Here is a 22230-nt window from a genome sequence, read left to right on the forward strand (position 1 = left end):
AGAATAAGAAATATTTGTGTTTGTTCATTTTTAGTTTTTACTTTCAGAGCAGTATAATTGTACATAATATTTCTTATTTAAAATCTAACAATCTTAAGAATTCAAATTTCAAGTTTTATTAAAAATCTAAAGCTAGATCCAGATGCCTGCCTTGTGTGTAGCTACTGCATTTCACGAGGGGGGAGACCTTTACCCGTGGAAGAGCCTTCCTTTTGGTTTGTTAAGGGAAAGTCCACAAGATAAATTGCTTTGTTTAAAAGGGTGCAGGAAGATGACATAGACTTAACTGTTCTCTGTGTTCGACTAGTGATTTATAGCAGTGGAGATATTTTAACCAGTTGGTCAGTCTTGCTAGACAAAGTGCCAGGGGTATGTATCCAGTGCTGCTAAATCAGATGAAGTATTTCTTGAATATTAACTATGTGCCTACTGGATATCTGGTAACCTGGGAGAGAAAGATAAAAAAGAAGCTAAGACACGTTTCCTGTTTCCTGGTGTAGATCTGGCCAACTTGTGCCATTTGATCACTATTTGTAGCGAGCTTTAAAGTTTGGATCAAAATTATTGGTACTGAAGACAGACCAAGGAAAAGGGAAAGAGGAGAAATGGGACCATCAAGAAGAGAAGGGCTAGTGGTGAGGAGCAAGATGTCCAGAGGTTGGAAGACCGAAGCAGAAACAGAATGACCAGCCTCATCAAGGACTTAAAAGCAGAATACTACAAAGATGCGGCCACATCAATGTTCACAGCTGCTCAATTCACAATAACCAGATTGTGGAAGCAGCCTAGATGTCCTTCAATTGATGAATGGATAAAGAAACTGTGGTATATATATACAATGGAATATTACTCAGCTATAAAGAATAATAAAATTATGGCATTTGCAGGCAAATGGATGAAACTGGAGAATATCATGCTAAGTGAGATAAGCCAATCTAAAAAAACCAAAGGAAGAATGATCTCACTGATAAGTAGATGATGACACATAATGGGGGGGGGCAAGAATGGAGGAAGGAGGGACTGTATAGAGGGAAAAGATGGGTGGAAGGGGTGGGAGGGTAGGGGGAAAAATATAGAATGAATCAAACAACATTGCCCTATGTAAATGTATGATTACACAAATGGTATGCCCTTACTCCACGTGCAAACAGAAACAACATGTATCCCATTTGTTCACAATAAAAATAAATATATATGTATAAAACATTAAAAAAAAAAAAAAAGAACCCAGAGGGCTGCAGGGAAAGGGAGTGGTTTCAAAGTGCTGCTCAGGGAACTGCTCATTGAGACACAGCCTTAGGTCCGCATCGCAATCAAGCACAACCTTGGGTTTTGTCTGAATTGCAGCCTCCCCGGGTGGCGGGTGGCGACCACCGTGATTGCCCCTGAGTTACTCTGGCTGGTTTTCCCTCTGTTCTTTCCCAGAACGCCGTAGACAGAAGAAACATCATGGAAACATCAGGAATGTGCCGGACTCTGGCAAAGCTTGAGACAAACAGGCGTGCTGAGGTGTGGACACACTCACTTTTACCCTGACCATGTGATAAGCCCCTATCTTTCTGGTCTTGCTGCTGCCCAGGAGCACACTTCTGTCAATGGGTCCCCAGTCAGTTCTACTCAGCAGCCTGGAATCTGTTCACCTGTTTTCTTTAGTATCACAGATCTACCTTCGGATCTGTCCTCACCCACTGGGCCTGGGTTGCTCCAGAACACATTTTGTGTCCCTTACTGACTTTAGCTGAATTACAAAGGAGCACCGGAAGCCCTCCCAGCGGGCGAATCGGTTTTTCTAAAGCCTACTAAATATTCAGTAATAATGCAGTGATCTGGGTTAGACAAAACAAAGTTTGTGGATATTGGAACTCACATTGATTTAAGAAATTATTCATACCTAAAGTTATAAAATCATTGTCCTCTAAATAATAGATTAAGACCATAGTAACTCTGTTGTGATCTTTCAGTTGCTCTAATGGATCTGAGCAACAACGTCATGAACAAAGTACAAACTTTGAAAGAAATATTGTCCAACAACCTGAACAACATGCCCTCAGAAAGAAACTTCCAGCCTTTAATTATTAAAGGCCTGCACAAGTAGGTCAGCCACTCAGCCCAGCAGCTCATCCTGACCCTCAGTCAACTCAGAGGCCAAGGGCAGCCGCGTCCTCTTAGGTGGATGCAAAGGGACATAAAAAGGGATTTGCAGAGGAGGTGGTGCTTGCAGGACTGTGATGGCCACTGGACATAATAAAAGCAGGAAGTGGAGGCCGGCAGCACATGTGGAGTCCTGCAGCATTCTCACAGTGACCTTCAAGCCAGAACTGGGGACAGGTAGTTAGTGTAGAAATAGGGGATCGGGACAAATGGAGGAAGTGGAGGCCATGAAAGCCATCTGCCTCTGGAAGTTGGAGATGCCCTGGGAGAATGGAATGTCAAGCGTCTCCAGAGTCCACTGATTACCAAATTTCCCTGCCTTTCTCAAGGACTGCAGGCAGGGAGCTGCTAATTAATGCCCCTGGGCCCTTGCCTGGCTGAATCACTTTGGCCCTCCCCGTGCCCCATCCGCTTCTCAGTTTTTGCATCTCACCTGCAAAACCAGGCCTAGTCCCGTAGGCAGGAAGGAGAGATAAGGGGAGAGAACTGGAAAAAAGAGACCCTAACCTATAAAAGATATAGGGTGCGCTCACCTCTTGGGACTCTAGAACATCAGCCATGGCCCCCTCCTCCTCCCGGGAGAAGTCTGTATTATCACCTTTAAATAAAACCTGCTTAATAATCTTGCCTTGGCTGCTTCTCTAGTGTTCAAACTTCAACATTAGAGGGAGCAGAACTCATCACCGGTAAACGGTGGTATCAACCTCATTGCCACAAGCGCAGAACCTGCACCCTATCACCGGCACAGTCTCTGCTCGCTGCCTCACCTGCCCTGCGATACCTGCGTCCTGCACAAGCACACTGTGTAGGCACAGATATTGTGGCCACTTGACAGAGGCAGTGACCATCCCAAGAAGGCTGAAGAGGTGTCCCAAGACTCATGTCCACCTCCCCTGTCCTCCTCTCCCTCAGGTCGAACAGCTTCAAAAAGCCACAGCATCCATCCCCTGCTGTTCTGAATTTGCCTTGCAAATAAATGCTAACAACAAAAAGTACTGGAAATAAAAACACCCACAAATAACGGTGTGTCCTTTCCCCTGCGAAGGTAGACAGAAGGAAAATAAATGAAGCCATAATTCTTTATTGTAGGCTGGCAGGAATCTTGAGTCTGTTTGGAAGATTATTTGCTGGATAGACAATTCGTGTTTTATATATTTTGATGCATTTATAAGGCTCATTTCTGCTGGGACTTGTGCCATAAAACCCAAGGGAATTGCAATGATTCGAGAGTGAAGATGAAGATTTGAAATAGAACCTGAATAGTGGTTCAGAAAATGGGCAAAATGAGAAGTAAAACTGGATTTGTCAAGATTGGATGGTGCATGAAGGATAGTCCCTGGGCAACTACCTCAGGCTGCAAAAGAAAGAAGTGGTTTTTCAGATGAGAACTCAAGTGGCCGTCGTGACTTGATTAAGTTTAGGGGCTTGTTTCAGTGCTGGAGCAGGTTGGCCTGCAAGCATTGCAGCCGAGACTCAGAAGCTGTGTGTTTCCACACAAAGCCAAGATTTCTGACTTCTCTTAACACACAAGCACATGGGGAATGTCATGCTAAGTGGAATAGGCCAATCCCCAAATCCAAAGGCCCAGTGTTTTCCCTGATAAGTGGATGATGATATATAATGGGGGTGGGGGCATGGGGTGAGAGAAGAATGGAGGAACTTTAGATTACGTAGAGGGAAATGGGGGGTATGAAAGATGGGGGACTAGACAGACGTCATGACCCTATGTGCGTGTATGATTACACGAATGGTGAGAATCTACATTGTGCACAACCGTAGAAATGAAAAGGTGCACCCCATTTGTGTACAATGAATCAAAATGCAGTCTGTAAAACAACAACAAAAACAAAACACAAGCCCATAGATGTCCCTGCTACCACCTGAGACCTGCTGGGAGGAGGCTGCTGGTCTTTCCTCTGGACAGTTCCTAAACTGTCCTTGAGCTCACTGCACCTTTGACCTTGCTGGCCCCTTCACTCACTTACGGAGTCCACCAGGCACTGCTAGCCATGGAATTTGCAGGTCCCTCTGCAAACCCAGAGCATTCACATTGGCCAAGTTGAAGATCAGACTCTGGCCCACATAAATCTGCCCTTTCTGGTAACCCTTAGAGACTCAGGAAAGCCAAGCCAACACTGGTTTCTGGTAAGATCTCTCTCCCTTCAAAAGCCCTCACCTTACAATGCAGATCCCCGCCCCAATCCTTGACCTTTCCTCATCACGTGATGGGGGTCTCCTTCTCTTGGATCTGGGCTCTGTGACTTCTTGGATGGTAGAAGAGGGTGGAAGGGATGCTCTGCTGCTGTGTGCCCCCTCCAGGGCTCACTCGTGGATAGCTCAGTCCTTAGGGTGTAAGAGGAGGAGGTGATGGGATTGCAAGAGGTGGGACCTAGGACAGGTCACTGGGCAGTGCGCTTGGAGGGACACATGGAATTCTCATGGGACTCTGAGTTAGTTCTCTGAAGAGCGAACTATTGAATAAAGAGCCCTTCCCGGGCTCTGACTTCCCATTGCCCCATGTTATCTTTCGTCTCACGTGTACTTCCACTGTTGTGATGCCATTTGCCATAAGGTCCTCCCCATGAAGCCAGAACCATGCCCTCAAACCTCCAGAACTGTGAGTTAAATAAACCCCTTTTCTTTATAAAGAACTCAACCTTGGGTATTTTGTTATGGCAACAGAAAACTGACTAATACAATTTCCAGGTTGACCTTAAGAAACTGGATGCGTCCACTGTCTATCTTTTGGAACACTCACTCTTTGAACTCAGCTACCACAGTATGAGGAAGTTTAAACAACCTTGTGGGGAGACCCATATGGTGAAAATTTAGCTAGCATTAACTTGGGGAGTGAGTGAGCCATTTGGGAAGTAGATCCCACAAGTATTACTGAGTCTCCCCAGCTTGCTGTATTCACTAAGCTCTGACAAAATTTGAGATTCATGAACAAAATGAATGGCTGTTGTTTTCAGCCAAGAAGCTTTGGAATGATTTGTTATGCAGCAATCAACACACAGAACACCGGCCCCCTCAGTCTGAGCCTGGGAAAGCTTTCACAGTGGGTGGGTGTGAACTGGGTGGGGAGCGCTCCTGCACGGTGGACCCCCGCCGTCCTCACCTGGCCGATGGGCCTTCGGGACGGCCATGTTCATCACCCGTCCTCCATCCTGAGGTTTGGGGGGAGACGCAGTGAACCTGCAGATCCCCGATTCCGAAGGGGTGCTGGAGGTCAGACTGTCCGTGTACTCGTTTGTCCCTGCCGTCAACTGTTCGGATGACGTGTCTGAGATGAAGCATTCGGTGATGGTGAACTTGGCGTGCCTCAGCTGCTCTTCCATCTTGGCGTGTTCGTAGGCCCTGGCCAGTTCCTCGTAAGTGGAGGAGGCACTTTCTGTGGAGACCATGCTGCTTCTTGCTCGATCTACACCGCAAGAAAGAGAAAATGAGACAGGTGACTCCTCAATCCCAGTGTGAACCCACGGGATGACCCTCCCTGGCTTCTGGCCATTTCTTCCAGATCAGAGGAGGAGGATCTGGCAGGAGTCTTGGCTCTTTGTCAGGAGACTCTGCCTCGGCCACTCTGAGGCCAGTTTCACAAACCTCAGCAAATTCAGCTCAGGCAATCTTTATTTCAGCTGAGGCCCTGCAGTCAGATGTCTCTGCCCTGGACATTTCCATAAATAAGTAATACAGCCCCTTAAAAAGTTCTGCTGTTATTGAAAACTACTTGGAATGTGGTGTCAATGAGCTGCAGTCCCGGCTCCCTGCTCTGACTTGCAAATCGATCCGGACTGGAGAGACTCTTGAATTAGCAAGTGTGATTTAAGCTCTGTAGTCCAGCTCCCCAGGCCTCAGCCTGCCACTTGAGACACGAGGATGCTTAGAAATGATGTGACTTTACACAGAAATTGGCCACCAGGCAGAAGCATCCCCGCTCCCTGGGACTTGTCCTTTGTTGTGGCACCCTCTAGGGAACTAGGAAACATCCTGGACAAACCCAGGGCAGACTTGCCTTCTACCTGGGCCACATCACCTCGGACAGAGGGACCTCAGCATGTTAAACCTACTAAAAAAGTTTTGAAGTCACCTCTGTGGAACTCTGAGAATCTTCTAAGAGAAATAACAGACATAAAAATAAATTCACAAGGTGATGCTCCACCTTTGGAACTCTGTTTTTGAAGTATATCATCAAGAACAAAAGAAAAATGAGTATTAAAATTTCCTACAGCGATTAGGTTCAGATATAATTTCTTTTCAGAATTTAAGGGGGGTGGGGTGGGCAACACACTGCTATTCTTAGGCCCTGTCTTCTCTCAGAGGTGAAATCTCGGTGGCTGATGCCAGAGACCAGATGACTTACCTTATAATCAAGCCCTGCTTAATTGTCAAACGGATCAGCCCGTGTGCTCCACGGAGGCTGCTGTGACCTTGTCATGCCGCTTCAGGTGTAGGGTCTTAATCCCGGAGCGGGGACTGGGTCAGATGCCCTCCGAGTGTCATCAGCAATCATGGTAATTGTGTGGGTGAAAATTTAAAAATGCCTCTATTTCTCCCAGTGGGGTAGGAGCTAAAAGGAGAGATCAGCACGGGTGGATACCAAGAGATGACCTTTCGGTTTTGCTTTGCAGCGTTCACTAAGCCCTGCGCATAGGAAAAGCTGCCTGTTCTACCGGGACCTGTTGGAGAGCAGCCTGACAGTTTGAGAGTGACTTTCTGAGGGGCATAAGCGGAAGTAAAGGAGACCCTCTCTCTCCTCCCCAAGAAGCCAGGGAAGCCCCCTCCGGTCCTCAGGGATGCGGGGAGCGTGCAGGGCCGCACCTGTGTCTTGCGAGGGGCTGACGCTGTAACTGTCGCTCTCCTTGTCCACGGAGCCCGTGGCCCTGGGCGTGGGCAGCCTCCAGTCTGTGGTGAGGGTGTGTGCTGAGATGGTGGGGTGGGGCCTGTTGAGGGTCCACTGGCTGGCGTACCGGTTCCTCGCCGTGGGCCCAGCCTTTGCGCTCCTCCTGGTGGTGGGATCTGTGAAGAGCCAAGAATAACAGCTATTTGTCTCCAGGGGACTGTGGTCAGCTGGGCATGGTGCTGAGGGCAGCTGACCCCACCCAGCTGGCAGGAAGCCGTCCAGGCTTTTCCTGCCCCGGGCACTCACTCTTTCCTCTCCCATCATATGCATCAGATTCTAAAGCGTTTTTAAAAGCCCCAAAGGGAAAGGATGTTTTATTGGGAGACGAAGTGTCCATCTGGGTCTTGCTCTTGGCTCTTGATGATTTTCTGACCTGAAGTTCATGTCACCTCTCTGAGAATCGGCATCTTCTGCAAAGTAGGCTTGAACGAGGCTCCCTTCCTGAAGGTCCTGACCTCGAGGAATTGTTACCAGCTAAACTGTGTCCCCCCAGACATAGGTCCACGTCCTAACCCCAGTAGCTCAGCAAGTGGTCTTATCTGGAAAGAGAGCCACTGCAGAGGCCACCGGGAAAGACGAGGCCATACTGGCGGGGGGCCCTAACTGATGGTGACGGCTGTCCATGTAGGAACAGGGACAGCCCAGCGTGGGGTGCAGCTGTGAGGCTAGACGCTGAAGCAGTTCAGCTTAGACAAGCGCAGCCAAGGCTGCCGGCCAACTGCCAGCAGCTGGGACCGGCCAAGGGAGGGTCCCCGCTGCGGGTGTCAAAGGGAGCATATCCTTGGGGTCACCGAGGCGTTGGCTTCCATCCCCCAGGACTGTGAGGCCATCGCTTCCTGTTCTTTGAAGCCACTGGGTTTGGTGGTGATCCTGCAGCCCTCGGAACGTGGTGCCGCGTCTCCTGCACTCGTTGGCTGCAGCTGGGGCTGCCTGGCTCACACTCAGCTGCGACTTCCTGAGGCAGAGGGCCACACACTCGCTCCCAACCTTCTCGTAGCCCCTCTGCGGATAGCACATCTCTCCAGTGGAATCCTCTGACCCTGGACTGGGAAGGCTTGGGATGTCGAATGTGGAGAACAAAGGGTTGGGTGGCGATTGGATTTCAAATGTCTACCATTTGCAAAACCGTAAAGGGTTCCGGGGCTGCTGCCGGACGGGTTGTTTTAAATCTGGAACCACAGGCCGCAAGTTGACGGGGTGTGGGGGCTGAGCTCTTAGCTCAGCTCTGGTGAGCTAAGGAAAAGAATGCTCAGCAGCCAAGAACGCTGAGCTGGAGTGGACCACGGTGCCGCCGCTGCCGGAGCTGAGTGACCTGGAGGGATTTTTCTGGGACTCCAGCCTAAGACAGCCAGGGTCCTGGAGGGGGAGGCCTTTCCACTTTGATTCTCTGTTCCTCAAAGGGGAGTATTTTTGCAGTGATATTTCGAGGTGGCCTGGCCTCTTCTGAACACAGCGGTCTCTTCTATGCTCAGCACAAGTGCTGCAGCTTCAAGGAGAGAAGCGGAGAGGCCACTACCAGGCGTGTGGCAGCTGCCCTGCCGGCTACCAGCTCTCCTGAGCCTGCACGTCTCTCAGAGCAGGGCAAGGACATGGCGCTCAAGGTCTACCATCGAGCCCACATTGTCCCTGACACACAGTTTCCTAAGGAATTCCTACAGCTTTGGGTCACCTCATGGATGAGCAATGGCAACTCAAGACAAGTGACCCAGCTGATTCCAGGGGTACCCTAACCTGCCGCCTCCAGTTCTGATGGTGCCTGTTCCTCCACCAGAGGCGGCCCAGTGCTGGGTGCATGTTAGCATGGTCTGCGTGACGATGGCTTGCTCATATCCACGTTGGGACAGGAGAGGCTGACACTGGGGAGCGGGGAAATGGCTTAATTTTAAGTGGAAGATTTGCCTCTTTGCAAGTTTCTGGCTATTGGACTTTGAACCAGTTCATCACTCTGTGGTGCCAGGGACGAGCACTCAGAGCGCAGCCATATCGATGCTTTTTAAGATTTCTTGGGTCATCAGAATACTGTCTTGGTGCTCACTCTCCGGGGCATTGATTTTCTAGGCACATTTCATCTCTTACTTGCAAAATTCTGCAGAAGACTTTTTTGGAAGATGTTTTCGGCCTTGATTAGAATGCAAATGAGTTCTGCTCGAGTGTCCAGCCCTCTGCACAACAAGGTGTGAAGGCTAATAGTGCTTCTCTGGCAATGTTAGGAAAGAGGGCCTCAGTGGGACAGAGACACACTGTCAGGGCAGGAGGCTCGATGTCTTCCAGGCACTATCGACTTGGTAAGTGGAGCTTAAATAAGTGCAGCTTGTTATTTAAATGCTAATGAATCTTTTCCAGAAAATCACCCAGTCCCTTACGTAAGTTTTGAGAAGTCTCATTTTTATTCTTCTCTACGTTTCTTGCAGCTACAGCTGCAGATCATTCTGGGCAGGTTTTCTCCTGGCACAGATGTGGGTGTGGGGGGGTTTGGTCCCATGGCTGTTTCCTCCAGACCCCAGCCCATGACCTGAGTGGTCTGCCCTTGAGCTGGCTCCCAGTGGTGGAAAGGGGTCTTCCTGGTCGCAGCCCCTTTCCTCACTGAGAACATTCCACAGGGAAGTCACTCATGTCTGCTTCTATTCAAAGTTGGAATCCTCTCAAGTTAATTTCGTTCATTCTTTCTTTTTTCTAGATGAGGACGGTGTTACCAGTGGCCAGATGATGTTGAAAGTATAGGTTGTTACATTAGTTTCATGAAGTGCTGTCCCTACGCTCTTCTGGCTAAGCAGGTGTCCTGGAGTTGAAGCTGCCCAGGTAGGTGGACCACAAGGACACTGGCACAGTGTTTTAATAATCAGGCGTTTAGAGCCCTTATTTTGTACCTGAACTGAACTCTATGATTACCTTTGAGATAGTGGCTCAATTGCAATTGTCACTTAGATTCCTTCCGGCAGTGTCTGTAGTGTGACTTACTAGCTCACCTACTAAATGAGTGTATGTTGGGATTTACTGGCCAGCATGGATGGAACCTTCCATGGAAAGTCCTGGTGATCAGGTGCCAATGAGTTAGAGGGTAGGTGGTATAAATAGCTCTGGGCCTTTCAACAATGCATCTAAACCTGCCCATCTAAGGTTTGCCCATCGAATTGAATTATTTTAATTATCCTGAATTTGGGATAAGAGAGGATTTTGTGTGTAATAGGGTTATGAAACATGTCATGTGTACTGTGATCGCTTTATTAATCTGCTTTTATCCCCGATCTTGGTTTCCATGTCTTACAGATGCCGGGAACCTAGGCTTTACCAGTTGTCTCAGAGAGAGGAAGGATGGGCAGATCTTCCCTCATGCAACCAGCCAACATTAGCAAGGGTGTATCACATGCTGGACCACTGGCCATGCCTCGCCCACGCCGACATCTCCCCAGGACTATCCCTGCCACTATTCTGGGAGGCAGAGTATATTTTTTTGGTCTAAATAATGGAGATTTAATCAAAGCTGTAGGCTCTTTTTATGAAATCCCTTTACATAAAACGATGTCATATTTCCATATAACCTATGCACAAGCTTCTGTATACTTTAAATCACCTCAACATTGCTCACACGGCCTGGGCAAAGCAAGAGTCGTTTAAATGATCTTCATGCTGCACCATTCAGGGGACAAGCGACCGTTGGTCGAATCCATAGGCGTAAGTCCCACAGGTCCAGAGGCCGACCCTGGGCCTGCGCTCTTGTTCGCACACCTCCTAGTGCTCTTGTTCACACACCTCCTAGTGCTCTTGTTCACACACCTCCCACGTTGCCTTTAGATGGTCCTCTCTCTTGCAGCCCACGCGGTGGCTGAGGGTGGGCTTTGGGTTAGGCTGCCTGGGTCGGGAGTCCTGTCTCATTACTCACTGGCTATGTAATTCTGGCCAAGTGCCCTTCTTAGGTGGGCCTGTTCCTCTCAACCCTGCCGCCTTAGGGGCTTGAGTGAAATGAGCACCCTAGAGCCCCTCAGGCAGAGGAGGGCTCAGCAGGCCACCGGCCTTGCTGGTGACACCTGAGCAGCAAACATCCTGGCAGGGGCCGAGCACAACCTGACTGTACTGGGAGATGGTGGCAGGAGACTTACTGGGTTGATTAGGGGGGTTGACAGGAAAATGACCCTTAAAAATCACAAAACTGGATGTGAGAGAAAGCTCCTGGTGGAGAGGCAGTGGAAGAGCTGTGTCCTCTCCATTCCCCAGCTCAGTGCCACACAACACACACTGCTCCTGCATCCAGAGATCAACACCAGGGGATCACACTGTCCAGGAAGACAGTGTCCGTCTGTACTGGACACGCACGGACTTGCTCTTGTCTTGCTTCTCAGCTATCTGCACAGTTCTTACGTTATGTTAGGTGCTTAGAGTAACTCAGAGATGGTTTAATGCATACAGGAGGGTATCTGAAGGTTCTGTACAAATACTTTGACATTTTATGAAGGACTTGAGCTTCCTTGGATCCTGGCATCCTTGGGGTCCTGGAACCAATATCCCATGGATACTGAGGGACAACTATACATCCTGGGTGCTTGGTAAGTGCTTGGTGTACAAATGAATGAATGAATGAACAAATGACTCCCAGGTAAATATGACCAAAAAGTCAAAACTAATGTATCATTTTTACATGTCTTCACACTTGTGCATGTTTTACAAGTAGAAAAAGTGATCTGCAGTCTCCTTGGTAATGACGTTGTTGGCAAGCATGCTGGGAGGAAACCAGTCACATGTTAAGAGACACCTGCTGCTGGGTGAGCACGTACTGTACCCACTGAGCAGAACTCAGGAGATGGACGAGGGAGAGAGGGAGTGAAATTTATTGCCCAGGTTCCTAGTTGCTAATTTTTCTTTTCCATTCGCATTCTGATTCAGAACTTGATAGTGGATCAATGGATCAAATACATTTCAATACTGTGGATTATGATGGACACTTAAGCTGGGGTTCTATTCATGTCCTTATCCCAATCCTAGCCACAATGTCTGATGCTTCAGTAGGACTTGGACAATCAATTCAGCTCCCCTTTCTTTCTTGTACACCTCCCGGCTGGGGTTGGGACAAGGATGTGAACAGAACCCGAGTTTAAGTGTGCATCGTCATCCACAGGAGACCAGGGAGTCCTGGAAGATGTAGTTGAGGGATGTGTTTTTGCACATTGGAAGAGGGTGGTAGCAAATTGCAGCCATTTCTCCTGTCCTCATACTAAGAATTTGTTGGCATTCTCTGGCAAGCTAATCAAAAGTTTAGAAATACAACTTTTTCAATGCAATCATTCTAGTGTCCAAAAAGCATATTTTAGATGCTCTTATTAAAAAGGACAAATTTACAAAATGGCAACATAATCCTAACATACAGAATAGAATAATAATGTTGTTTGTAGTTGAGGAAATAGAAATATAGCTGTCTCTTGGCGTCTGTAGGATTGCTTCTAAGACCCACTCCTTTGCTACCAAAATCTGCTGATGTTCAAGTCCTTTATATAAAAGGGCTCAATGTTTGCATACAGCCTACATACATCCTCCTGTACACTTTAAATAATCTCTAGCTTGCTTACAGTTCCTACAAGGTAAATCTATGTAAGCAGTTGTTATACTGTATTGTTTGTTTAGAGAATAAGCATAAAAAAATGCCTGTGTTTATTTGGTACAGGAGAAATCCATTTTTCCAGATGTTTTTCATTTGTTTTTGGTGAATACACTGATACAGAATCTGTAGATGTGGAGGGCTGACTATAGTGAGAAGAACCTCTGCACAGGACTGAGTTAATGCAGGCATCACATCTGCAGAGCTGACAAGCTCTGGGGCACAAGAAGCAAGCAGGGAACTGGGCTCTAGAAAGTTCATGGTTGTCAGGCTCCTGAGCCTGCTATGAGACCAGGCACCCAATGTTACTACCTCTTAAATTTTTTTTTTAATTTAGTGAAAAAAATAATAGAGTATTCTGCAGATGATAAATGAATAGCTTCATTTTTCAGGGGCGGGTGGGAATCAGACTGTCATATGAATCTGAGTAACTTTGCCTGGAGTTGGTAAATATCATTTAATGAAGTTCATCACAAAGGAAAGAAAACATTGTTCTCTTCCTGTGTGACCATCGGGTTGAACCCTGGGAGAAGACCCCAGCACTGGGAACGAAGCTTCGATGACAGGCTCGCTTGGGAGGACTCACAGTCAGTCCAGTTGTTTGTACCTCCCACTTTCTCTCGCCATTTGCCTGGCTGCTCACTGGACCTCAGGCCTGCATTGGTCCCAACATGCTGGAGTCTCTGGGCTTCTCTCCTGCTCCCTCAGTGGCTGGCAGCTCCTGCTCTGCCCCCAACCTTGGCTCCTGCCTCCTTCTCCAAGGAGGGTTTCCCAGAGGACCCAGCTCCAGGACAGCTCCCTCCGCGGCTGCCACGTCCCCAACGGCTCTCCCTGTGTTCATTCTGTTCCATTTCATAGAGTACTGATTGAGAAAAAGTACTCTAGCTCCCTGCTTACCCTTAGCCTGCCCCACTGAATGAAGTAATGTATTTCTGCATTTCTCTCATGCATGATGTATTCCTGTCGCTGAGCGCTGAGCCGTGTATGTAAGTAAAACCTGAATAAATAGTTCCGAATATGGATGCATGATTTCTTCAACTTCCCCTATGGTAACTGCACAGCCAGGAGAGGATAGTGAGCATCGGGCCTGCCACTCCCCTCCACACAGACTCACATTTTCTGCCTGGGACTCAGACCCATGTCTCTGTTGATATTTTAAATGCCACCAAAGCCACTTCCTATTGTTCTGGAGCTTCCTGTCCATGCAGTTGGAAGGTCTCAGTGCTTCTGTGTCACTGCCTCTTCTCCACCTTCACTATCTGTGATAGCCCTTGTGCATTTCTCTGCCCACCGCACAGAAGGGAGCTGGAACTGCTTGCTAGTTTTTACCTGTCAGAAGGAACTGATGTGCTGTGAGCCTTGCGGGCTGCAGGGAGCCGGCACTGTGGTGCACAGGGGCAAGGGGAGGCAGACACTTCCTCCTGCCTCCTCCAGGACATCTCTCAATCACTCAGGGAGGTGTTCCCCACATCAGAATCACTGGAGGTTGTTCAAATGCAGATTCCTGGGTCCCACCCTAAACCAACTAGACCAGAATCAGGCCAGAATCTCCAGGAGGGAGCGCTTGAATCATCATATTTTAAACAGGTACCTTGGGTAATTCTGATGCACACAAAAGGCGGGAAACAGTGCTGGGGGCATCTGTCCTGCTCTGTGTTCTCTCTCCTTGCTACGGCTTCCGTGTGGATGGACCCTAAGGAACTCTGGAGCCAAGAATGCACTGATCTGTAAGTCCAATCCTTTCTGAGTCTACAACTTCCCCTTACTGAACAGCAAAAAGCGGCTCAGAAACCCATGAGAGCAGTGTCCTGGAGGAGCTGGGAGCCAGCCTATGCGAGCTCAGAGCTCGGAGGGGAAGCCACGGGCTGGACGGATGTCGAAGGCTCCCAGCAGCTGTTCAGGAGCAGGGCTTGCAGACAGCGCTGGGGCAGGCTACCTCACGCAGGGTCCATCAGCATCTTCAGAAAGTACTAACGTCCTCCAAGAAGGAAGCAGGTGAGGACAGACAAAGGACTTCTTCAGCATGTTCCTAAAAGCACCTTGACAAATGAATATCCATGCAGGGTAAAACTCTTTGCTTTATGTCACAGTGTCATTGGTGATGGAGCCCTCTGCTCTTGAGTGCTTTACAGGCTAGAATTCGTGAAGAATAGCTTTCACTGTTATAATATTTCTTTCTTTCTCATGATAGCACCCTACTCTAAGAATGTACATTTTTGCAAAGAGAGTGATTAGAGATTTAAAAGCTAGACATCAAAGCCTCCAAAATGATTATAATCAGAACATCAATATCTCAGTCTTTAAAGAGATTTAGGAACAGTTTCAATTATGAAGAAACAAGAATATCTAATTAATAAGCTCTAGATACATATTAGAGGATTTAACTTCATGGCAGTAATTAATTTCCATATATTATGAATGCAAATATAAATAACTAAAACCAACATAATCTCCGGATTAGCCAGAACTATAATTTTTTCTCAGTATGTTCAGGAGAAAGAACACAAGCTTTGGGGACAGACAAAGCCCGGCTGAATCTTGGTTTCACTGATTCTATGTGTACGGTTTTGCCTAAACTCCCTGAGACCCAGAGAAAAATAGGGAGTCTGATCCCTCTGAGTAGGGTCCATGCAGAGCTGTTGCCAAGAAAACACATATGACGTCACCTTTCCACCCTAAGTCCAGCCATGCTAATTACCCCTTTTCCTGTGTTGTCTAAATTAAAAAAAAAAAATTAAGTTGACTTGAAATTTCTAGCATTTTCCCCATTACACTTATACTAAGAGTTACTGGCTTCAACTGACATGATTCTAATAATAGCGAGGATCAAACAATAGAGCACCTCCCTCCATATCTGCTTCTTAGGCACGCAGGTGCAAGGCCCCACACCTTCCTCTGACGGGACAGGTCAGCGCCTTTGGCACTGGTAACACCCACGCGTTGCACACGTGGTGGACAACTCACTTGTTCCCGGCCGAGCATCTGAAACGTCCACCAAGGGCCCGGTGGCCTGAGACACTGATTGGTAATGGACTGTGTGAGTCACCGTCAGGGACTTCTGTTTAGCTGCTTCTCCAAAATCAGCATCGGTCAACAGGACTGTGGAGCGATCGTCTGCAGAAGAGCAGGGAGACACAAAGCCAAACACATTTAGCTCCCTTGAAGCCACTCCCTGGCCTTTTCTTTCCTTAGGGACTTGTGTTGGTAATGATGTCAGTAATGATAACCTCACCTAAAGTGACAAAGATGACAAAGCACCAAAGCACCCAGCATCTTCTGTAAAGCTCAGAAGCTTAGGGGCTGGCTTTGGAGCCCGAGTTGCAGAGAATGGTCAACGTGCAGAGAAGGTTCTCTCCCTCCCCAGTTCTGACCTGAGACACTGTCAGGATGCCAACATTGCTCAGAGATGTGGCTGCATGGAAACGCCCCCTTGCCTGCTGGGAGCTCTGTCCGCAGTGCCAGGATAACATAACATCGCTGCCCCTCCACCCCACGTGGCAGATGTGTGGAGGGAAAGGAGCAGAGAACAGCGAGTCTTCAGAACTTACGATTCCTCTACTTTAAAGCACTTGGGTATGCTCCTTTTCTTCCCACCTCTTCTGAGATTTAATTACTCTAGTGCATGCTTTAATTGACTTCTAAAATGACTCACTTGTCAGATTTTCCAAGTCCTATGGGCGTAGGCTCTTGAAGGCTAGAGAAGCAGGAGCCTGGGATCAGGTGAATCCTGCACACCTCAGTGCTCAGAGAAGCAGCGGCGGCCTGGGCTGTGTGTCATGGTTTGACTGGCTCATGATTTGCATTACTTTGTTGTGATAACTTTTCACACTTACACAGTTTTTTTTTTTTTTTTTTTGTTAGTCCAAGGGCAACTGGTTAGGATATATGGATTTTCCATACATTTCCAAGGACTACAGCCCGAGAGATGTTCATATGCATTTATCAGCCAGTGGGGCCTTGCTACAGCATGCCCTGACACCGGAACAGCCACATTTAAGTCGTAAACAGCACAGCGAGGCTGCTCTGCCCAAAAAAGGCTCTGAACAGAGTGAACCTTGCAAAATCCAATTATTCAGGCTCTGGCAGGAAAGGAAAGCCTCTTGAAGTTAGAATCAAATTTCTTGGCATAGAACTGAGGAAAGGCTGCCAAGATGTCTGTGAGCACCCAGCGGGTGTGCAGCCCAGGTTGGCATCCAGGCGGGCACTGGCGCCCAGCTTGGAGGCCTGGCCCCTCTGCTGCCACTCAGCCCTCAGAGAGGGTGGTCTGTCCGCAGAGGTGGCTTCTCACAGTGAACCTAGCACCAGAGCCCCCACATCTACGTTTGTTTTCCATTCATAATGTGGACGCCTGCGGTTTCTGATGGGCAGCCCGGTGAAGGGCACACACTGACCTGCAGGGCTGGTTACAAACCTGGAGGGGGACTTCCAGGAGCCCACCTGGTCATGAGGTTGACCATTCATTCAGGCCTGAAATCAACGACAGTCTAATATTGGCTTCTTAGAGCCAGAGCCCAGAGCATTTTAAAGAACACAGTTCTACTCTTCCAATAATTAGAAACTGCCATCGACCCACTGTCTGGCATGGCCAGGAGGTGATAGATGATCCTCTGCAGATTGTGATGAATCTCTGCCCACAGGTCCTCACACAGAAATGACTGGCACACTCTGGGGTGAAGCCAGCGAAGGCCGGCTCCCGGGGGGCCACACATCATTCACAGGACCAACCCAGCTGGCTGTTTGGACAGCTATCTGAAAATTTCTAACGAGTCTAGTGCAGAGCACTCAGCAAATGCCTCAGCCATGTTACGTAACCACTGTGATCTTGACAAGGTGCTACCCTTTCTACGTCATGGGTATAAAAGTGGCACCTTTATCATATGTTGGCTGCAAGGGTTAAATTAACTGATGCCCATAAAGTACTGAGAAAAGCACATCATCAGAAGTATGACCTTTAGATTTCTGAGCTGATGTTTCGAAGGACATTTTAGTTTTACTGCTCAGTCTACTGAGTTAAATAAAAGAGATTCCATGCATAGAGGATTACATGACTGTGTAACTCTACATCATGTACAACCAGAAGAATGAGACGTCATACTCCATTTATGTACGATGTGTCAAAATGCATTCTACTGTCAGGTATAGCTAATTAGAACAAATATTAAAAGTTAAAAAAAAAAATAAAAGGAATTCCAGGTATACCACTGCAGAAAAGAAGGATCGAATAACAGCACGGTGACTTGTCCTCACTGAGCGGACTCATACGATCTCCTTCATTTCCGGCCCAGTGGGGCCTCCTCAGAGGAGGTACCTGGGAAATGTGCCAGGAGTCAAGCAGTGGCATCCAGACCACAGGAAAGGGCTGCCTGGTGCTCAGTGCCAGCATACACCTTCCAAAGAAGCACAGTTTGAAAAGAGGCAGCCTCCACATCTGCCTCCCCTCTGCTCTGTGTCCCTGGGTTCTGGAAAGCCTGATGTGACTGCTTAGGTGAGGGTCCTCGGGGACAGCCTGGTGCTGTTGAAGCAGGTGGCACCAGCATGTCACTGAAGGAGGATGGCATGGCAGTGACGCAAGTGACCAGGCAGGGACGCTGGCTGTGCTGCTGACTATGTGGCCCTGGCCAGCTGTGTGAACCTCTCCGTACCTCAGTTATGAAGGCAGTACCTCTCCCCAGCTGGTGGGAAGATTATACTCAGCCATACACTGAGTTTGAAGTGCTTATAAAGGTACATGGCACCAGGGGGCTGTGGATCTGCGTAGCCACCCTTCCGATTGCCATTGAGCGTAAAGAAGCTGGGAAGAGTCAAGACAGCTGGGTCCTGGGTGGCAGCCACAGCACCCCACCAGGATGGGCTCCAAACGGTGGGACCCAGGAGCTGGGTGTTTCCCAGGGTCTAGGATGCTTACGGGGTGCTGGGAAGCAGGGCAGACACCAGCACAAGGGCATGTCCTTGTTCAAATGTTAAGTATAAACGCTTATTGAATGAAAGTTGACCCCAGCAGAGACAATAAGGAAAGTGTAGAGTGGATTTCCAGGACAGGGCTTCTCTGTGTGGGCCTTCTGGGTTTATTTGATTACAGATGCTTATTCTCTGGAACAGCATCAATATCCTCCCCGAGAAAGACCCAAAGCAGATCCGAATGGGGGAATTCCCTTCCAGGTCACCACTGTCTGCTAATTTCCCCGTTTGCTGGTACTTATTCTTGTCAACCTCTGCACATATGAAGCCCTAAAGAGGTTCTGCTGTCTAATGTGCTGCAAGGTTTGGGCTGAAGGAGGCTGTAGCAGTCTCAAGGAGGGAAGAGGCAAACGGGCACCTTACCAATGGTCTCCATTGTGTCTCTCTCCTCAATCAGCAGCTGAGCCCTGGGTATGTCGATGTGCATTCTTAGGGTCTGCTGTTGCTTGCTTAAGGTGTCTGACGTCCGAGTATTCTTACTGGGAATAAAAAAGGGAGAACACATTAACAGATCCAGTCCCTATAAATTACGCCCACGTGTGCCTGCACACCAACTTGGTTTATTTATACCTATACAAAGGCCCTGGAAGTGAAGAGAGGGGAGAAGCACAAGATGTGAGATTTTTTTCATTATCCAAAAGATATTTATTAATGTTAAATTTCATCTAAAGAGATTCTGAAAATACAAACTGTCAATAGGGATTGGTTCAATATCAATAGAACCTTTAGAAATTTCCCATTTCTTATGTGTAAAAGATAAATGAGACAAATGAAGACTCATTTTAAAGCCAATGACATTTTCATTGGTCAGATACAAGAGATCCCAGAGATGGCGAGGGAGGGCGCGTGTGCCCCAGTTGGTCATCAGATGGGGTTCTTACTAACAGATTTGCACGTAAATGTGGTGCCAGTTTATTTTTGTTCTAGTAACAAATCACGAACCTTGTTAGCTTCCCTGTTAGTTTCCCTAACGAATAATGCATTTGGAATAGAAAAAAAAAAACCAATTACTATAATAATTTTATCTCAAAATTTGTGTACTGGAAAATTACTCTTGGAGTACACTGTTCTCTAAAAGTAAATGAAAATAGGTGGTAAAACTGCATGCTATAATCATGTTCAGTTACAGCCTGCAGTTAAAAGAAACTCCATGTTGTGCAGAGATCTAAGAAAGCCCATAAGGCCTTAATTAGCAATCTACATTAGGAGGCTGGCTGTTCAGTCTTGGCAAAATGCTAAGAATTTCCTAGATGGTAAACTAATGTTTACTGAACCCTCCCCAGCCCCTGCTAAGAAGCATCAATCATTTGGATAATCCGATCAATCTATGGCATTTGTGAATCCAGCTCAGTGATAAATCTCTTTGGAAAAAATTTTATCTCAAAATTTGGGGACAAAATTTGGGGGACAAAATCTCTTTGGAAAAGCATTTCTGGTGCTTGGTCACCTGGTGATGGTCACTCTGAGTTGGCTACTTCCAATAGAGAACAAGAGAGGTCTCCACTGTGAGTCTCAAATGCTTTTGCTGAAGCCGGCTGAGAGTTCCCCGGGAGTCCTGTACTCTGTCTCCACAGGCCTTCCTCAGCCCTCCTGAACCCGTGGCCGAGGGGACCTTAGGAATCCAAAGGTCCCTTGAGCCCCCCTCCTCGATGGCTGCCCGCCAGAGTCCCTTGTTGGTGCTCTGAATGTTGTATAATACCACTGTCTTCATCTGATGATGAACAATATCTCCCATGAACAAGACGACTTCTGAGAGGTGCAACGTGCCTCCGAGGACCTGATCTTGAACCAGATTTCCTGCTCTGCAGTGGAGTAACTGGGTTACGGACCTGTATCATGCTAATTATGCAGAGCCCACATTCAAGCCCCGTGGCCTGATTTTTCACAGGGTATCTCTATACTCTTTTACTTAACCAACTCTTCATTTTGTTGGTGAAAATTAAAAAAAAAAAAAAAAGAATGCAAAGACTCAAATACTTGTATAAAACGAAGAGCCTGCGGCTGCGTTTTCATCATGCTCAGATAAGTTGCATTTCCCCCAAACATATGGGGGACTACTCCTCTGTGAATATCCGAAAGATCTGTTTAGAAACTCCACTGGGGACTTGAGCTTGTCCTTGTACCAAAAATAGAAGTGTGAGCTAGTTCCTTCTGCTCCTCATGAATAGTCATGAGGCAGCCCCCGGCTGCTCTATTAAACCACTATGAGCAGCAAGCCCGGGCTCTGCTTATGTGACAGTGAGGGTCTGCCGTCAGGCCCATGCAGGGAGCATGCTGGAAACTGCTGGGGCTACCTCGGCTGGCAGGGAGATGGAACATGAGGCCGCCTTCGAAGAAGGGCCGCGGAGGCTGGAGCTGGAGTCCTCCTTCCTGTCCAGGCAGCGTGCTGCTGGGCCCCACAGGGAAGGGCAAGGACACAGGCCAAAGCCTCCAGATGCCAGGCGAAGTGCTCCTCCTCCCTCTGCACTTGCTGTCCCTTGGCACAGAAGACTGGCTCCACCCTGACCCCCCAACAGCCACGTGGCCAGCTCTCTCCCTTCTCTTGAGGTGACCCAGATGCTACCTTTTCCCTGGGCCGGTTGGTCCTGCTGTGGGAACTCCGTGGCCCCTTCCCCATTCTCCACTTGATTTGGCACTTGACACTTCCTCTCCTCTAGCATATATTTGATCAATTTAATTGAATCTATTAAATGTACTTAATTGACTCATCTTACTCATTATCCGTCTCTCCCAGTGGAATACACACTCCATGAGTGATGTGCTCGTGTGCTCTGTTCCCTGTATCCCTAGATACAACAAGGAGCTCAATAAATATTTATTAAATGAATCAAGTTATTTAGGGGAACAGTGTAAGCCAAGTGACAGGTCTCCAAAGGCTTTGCTCCCCGTCACTAATACCCTTCCCATTCTAAACCTGGGTTCCATCTAAGTTGTTTCATTATTCAACATCTGCTGCCGTGTTTGGTCAATTATTGTTATAACGAATGATGATCCTCAGAAAGTGCGACAAGAGACATGATAACAGCAATCTACCTTAAAAATACCATTTGAAGAAGCCTCATTTGCAACCTGGAGGATTCTGAATGACTTTACTGTGGAGGCAAAATTGCCTCTTTTATATAATGTAGGAGTCTTGCTAAAAATATTCACTATCATTGGAAAACAATCTTTGAGTATCCATTTGCCATCTGGCTATTGGGTTTAAATGGCAGTGATGGGGACAGCTGAGGGTGGCTTAGAGGGTGGAGAATTTCCCAACTCAGCCAATGGATGACTCGTATCATTAAGACCCTTCAAGATAGCTGAACAGGCCACTCTCCTCTCAAATATGATATGGAGCATTCTGTAGGTACAAAATAACTGTGGGAACATAGCTCATTATAACTCTTGAGTGGATATTTTTATTATAGGTATAGAATATGCACATCAAAAAAGCTGGAGCAATTTACTGCTTAATTTGAAATTGATTGACAACTAGTCCTTCTACCATTGCTGGTACTTGGGTACCAAATGTGTTGGTAAGTTCCTTAGGGGAATCCAGTCTCACCTTCTGGAAGGCTGTGTTTTAGAAAAGTATTCTTGTTTAAACATATAAAACTGAAATCTCTCTATGTGGGTTGTGAGTGAGGTCTGT

General features: G+C 47.6%; 1 protein-coding gene across 1 annotated transcript in view; it reads right to left on the reverse strand.

Annotated features, from left to right (window-relative positions):
• Dscam (DS cell adhesion molecule) overlaps positions 1–22230 on the reverse strand; it is a 665830-nt gene that overhangs the window by 15302 nt on the left and 628298 nt on the right. The window contains exons 29-32 of the mRNA XM_047564141.1: positions 18960–19075; positions 15603–15752; positions 6970–7167; positions 5270–5572 (exon numbers count right to left, since the gene is read on the reverse strand). Coding sequence (XP_047420097.1) covers positions 5270–5572; positions 6970–7167; positions 15603–15752; positions 18960–19075 — 767 coding nt within the window. The remainder of the gene's footprint in view (positions 1–5269; positions 5573–6969; positions 7168–15602; positions 15753–18959; positions 19076–22230) is intronic.

The sequence above is a fragment of the Sciurus carolinensis genome, chromosome 9 (genome assembly GCF_902686445.1).
Source record: "Sciurus carolinensis chromosome 9, mSciCar1.2, whole genome shotgun sequence".
Lineage (NCBI taxonomy): Eukaryota > Metazoa > Chordata > Mammalia > Rodentia > Sciuridae > Sciurus > Sciurus carolinensis.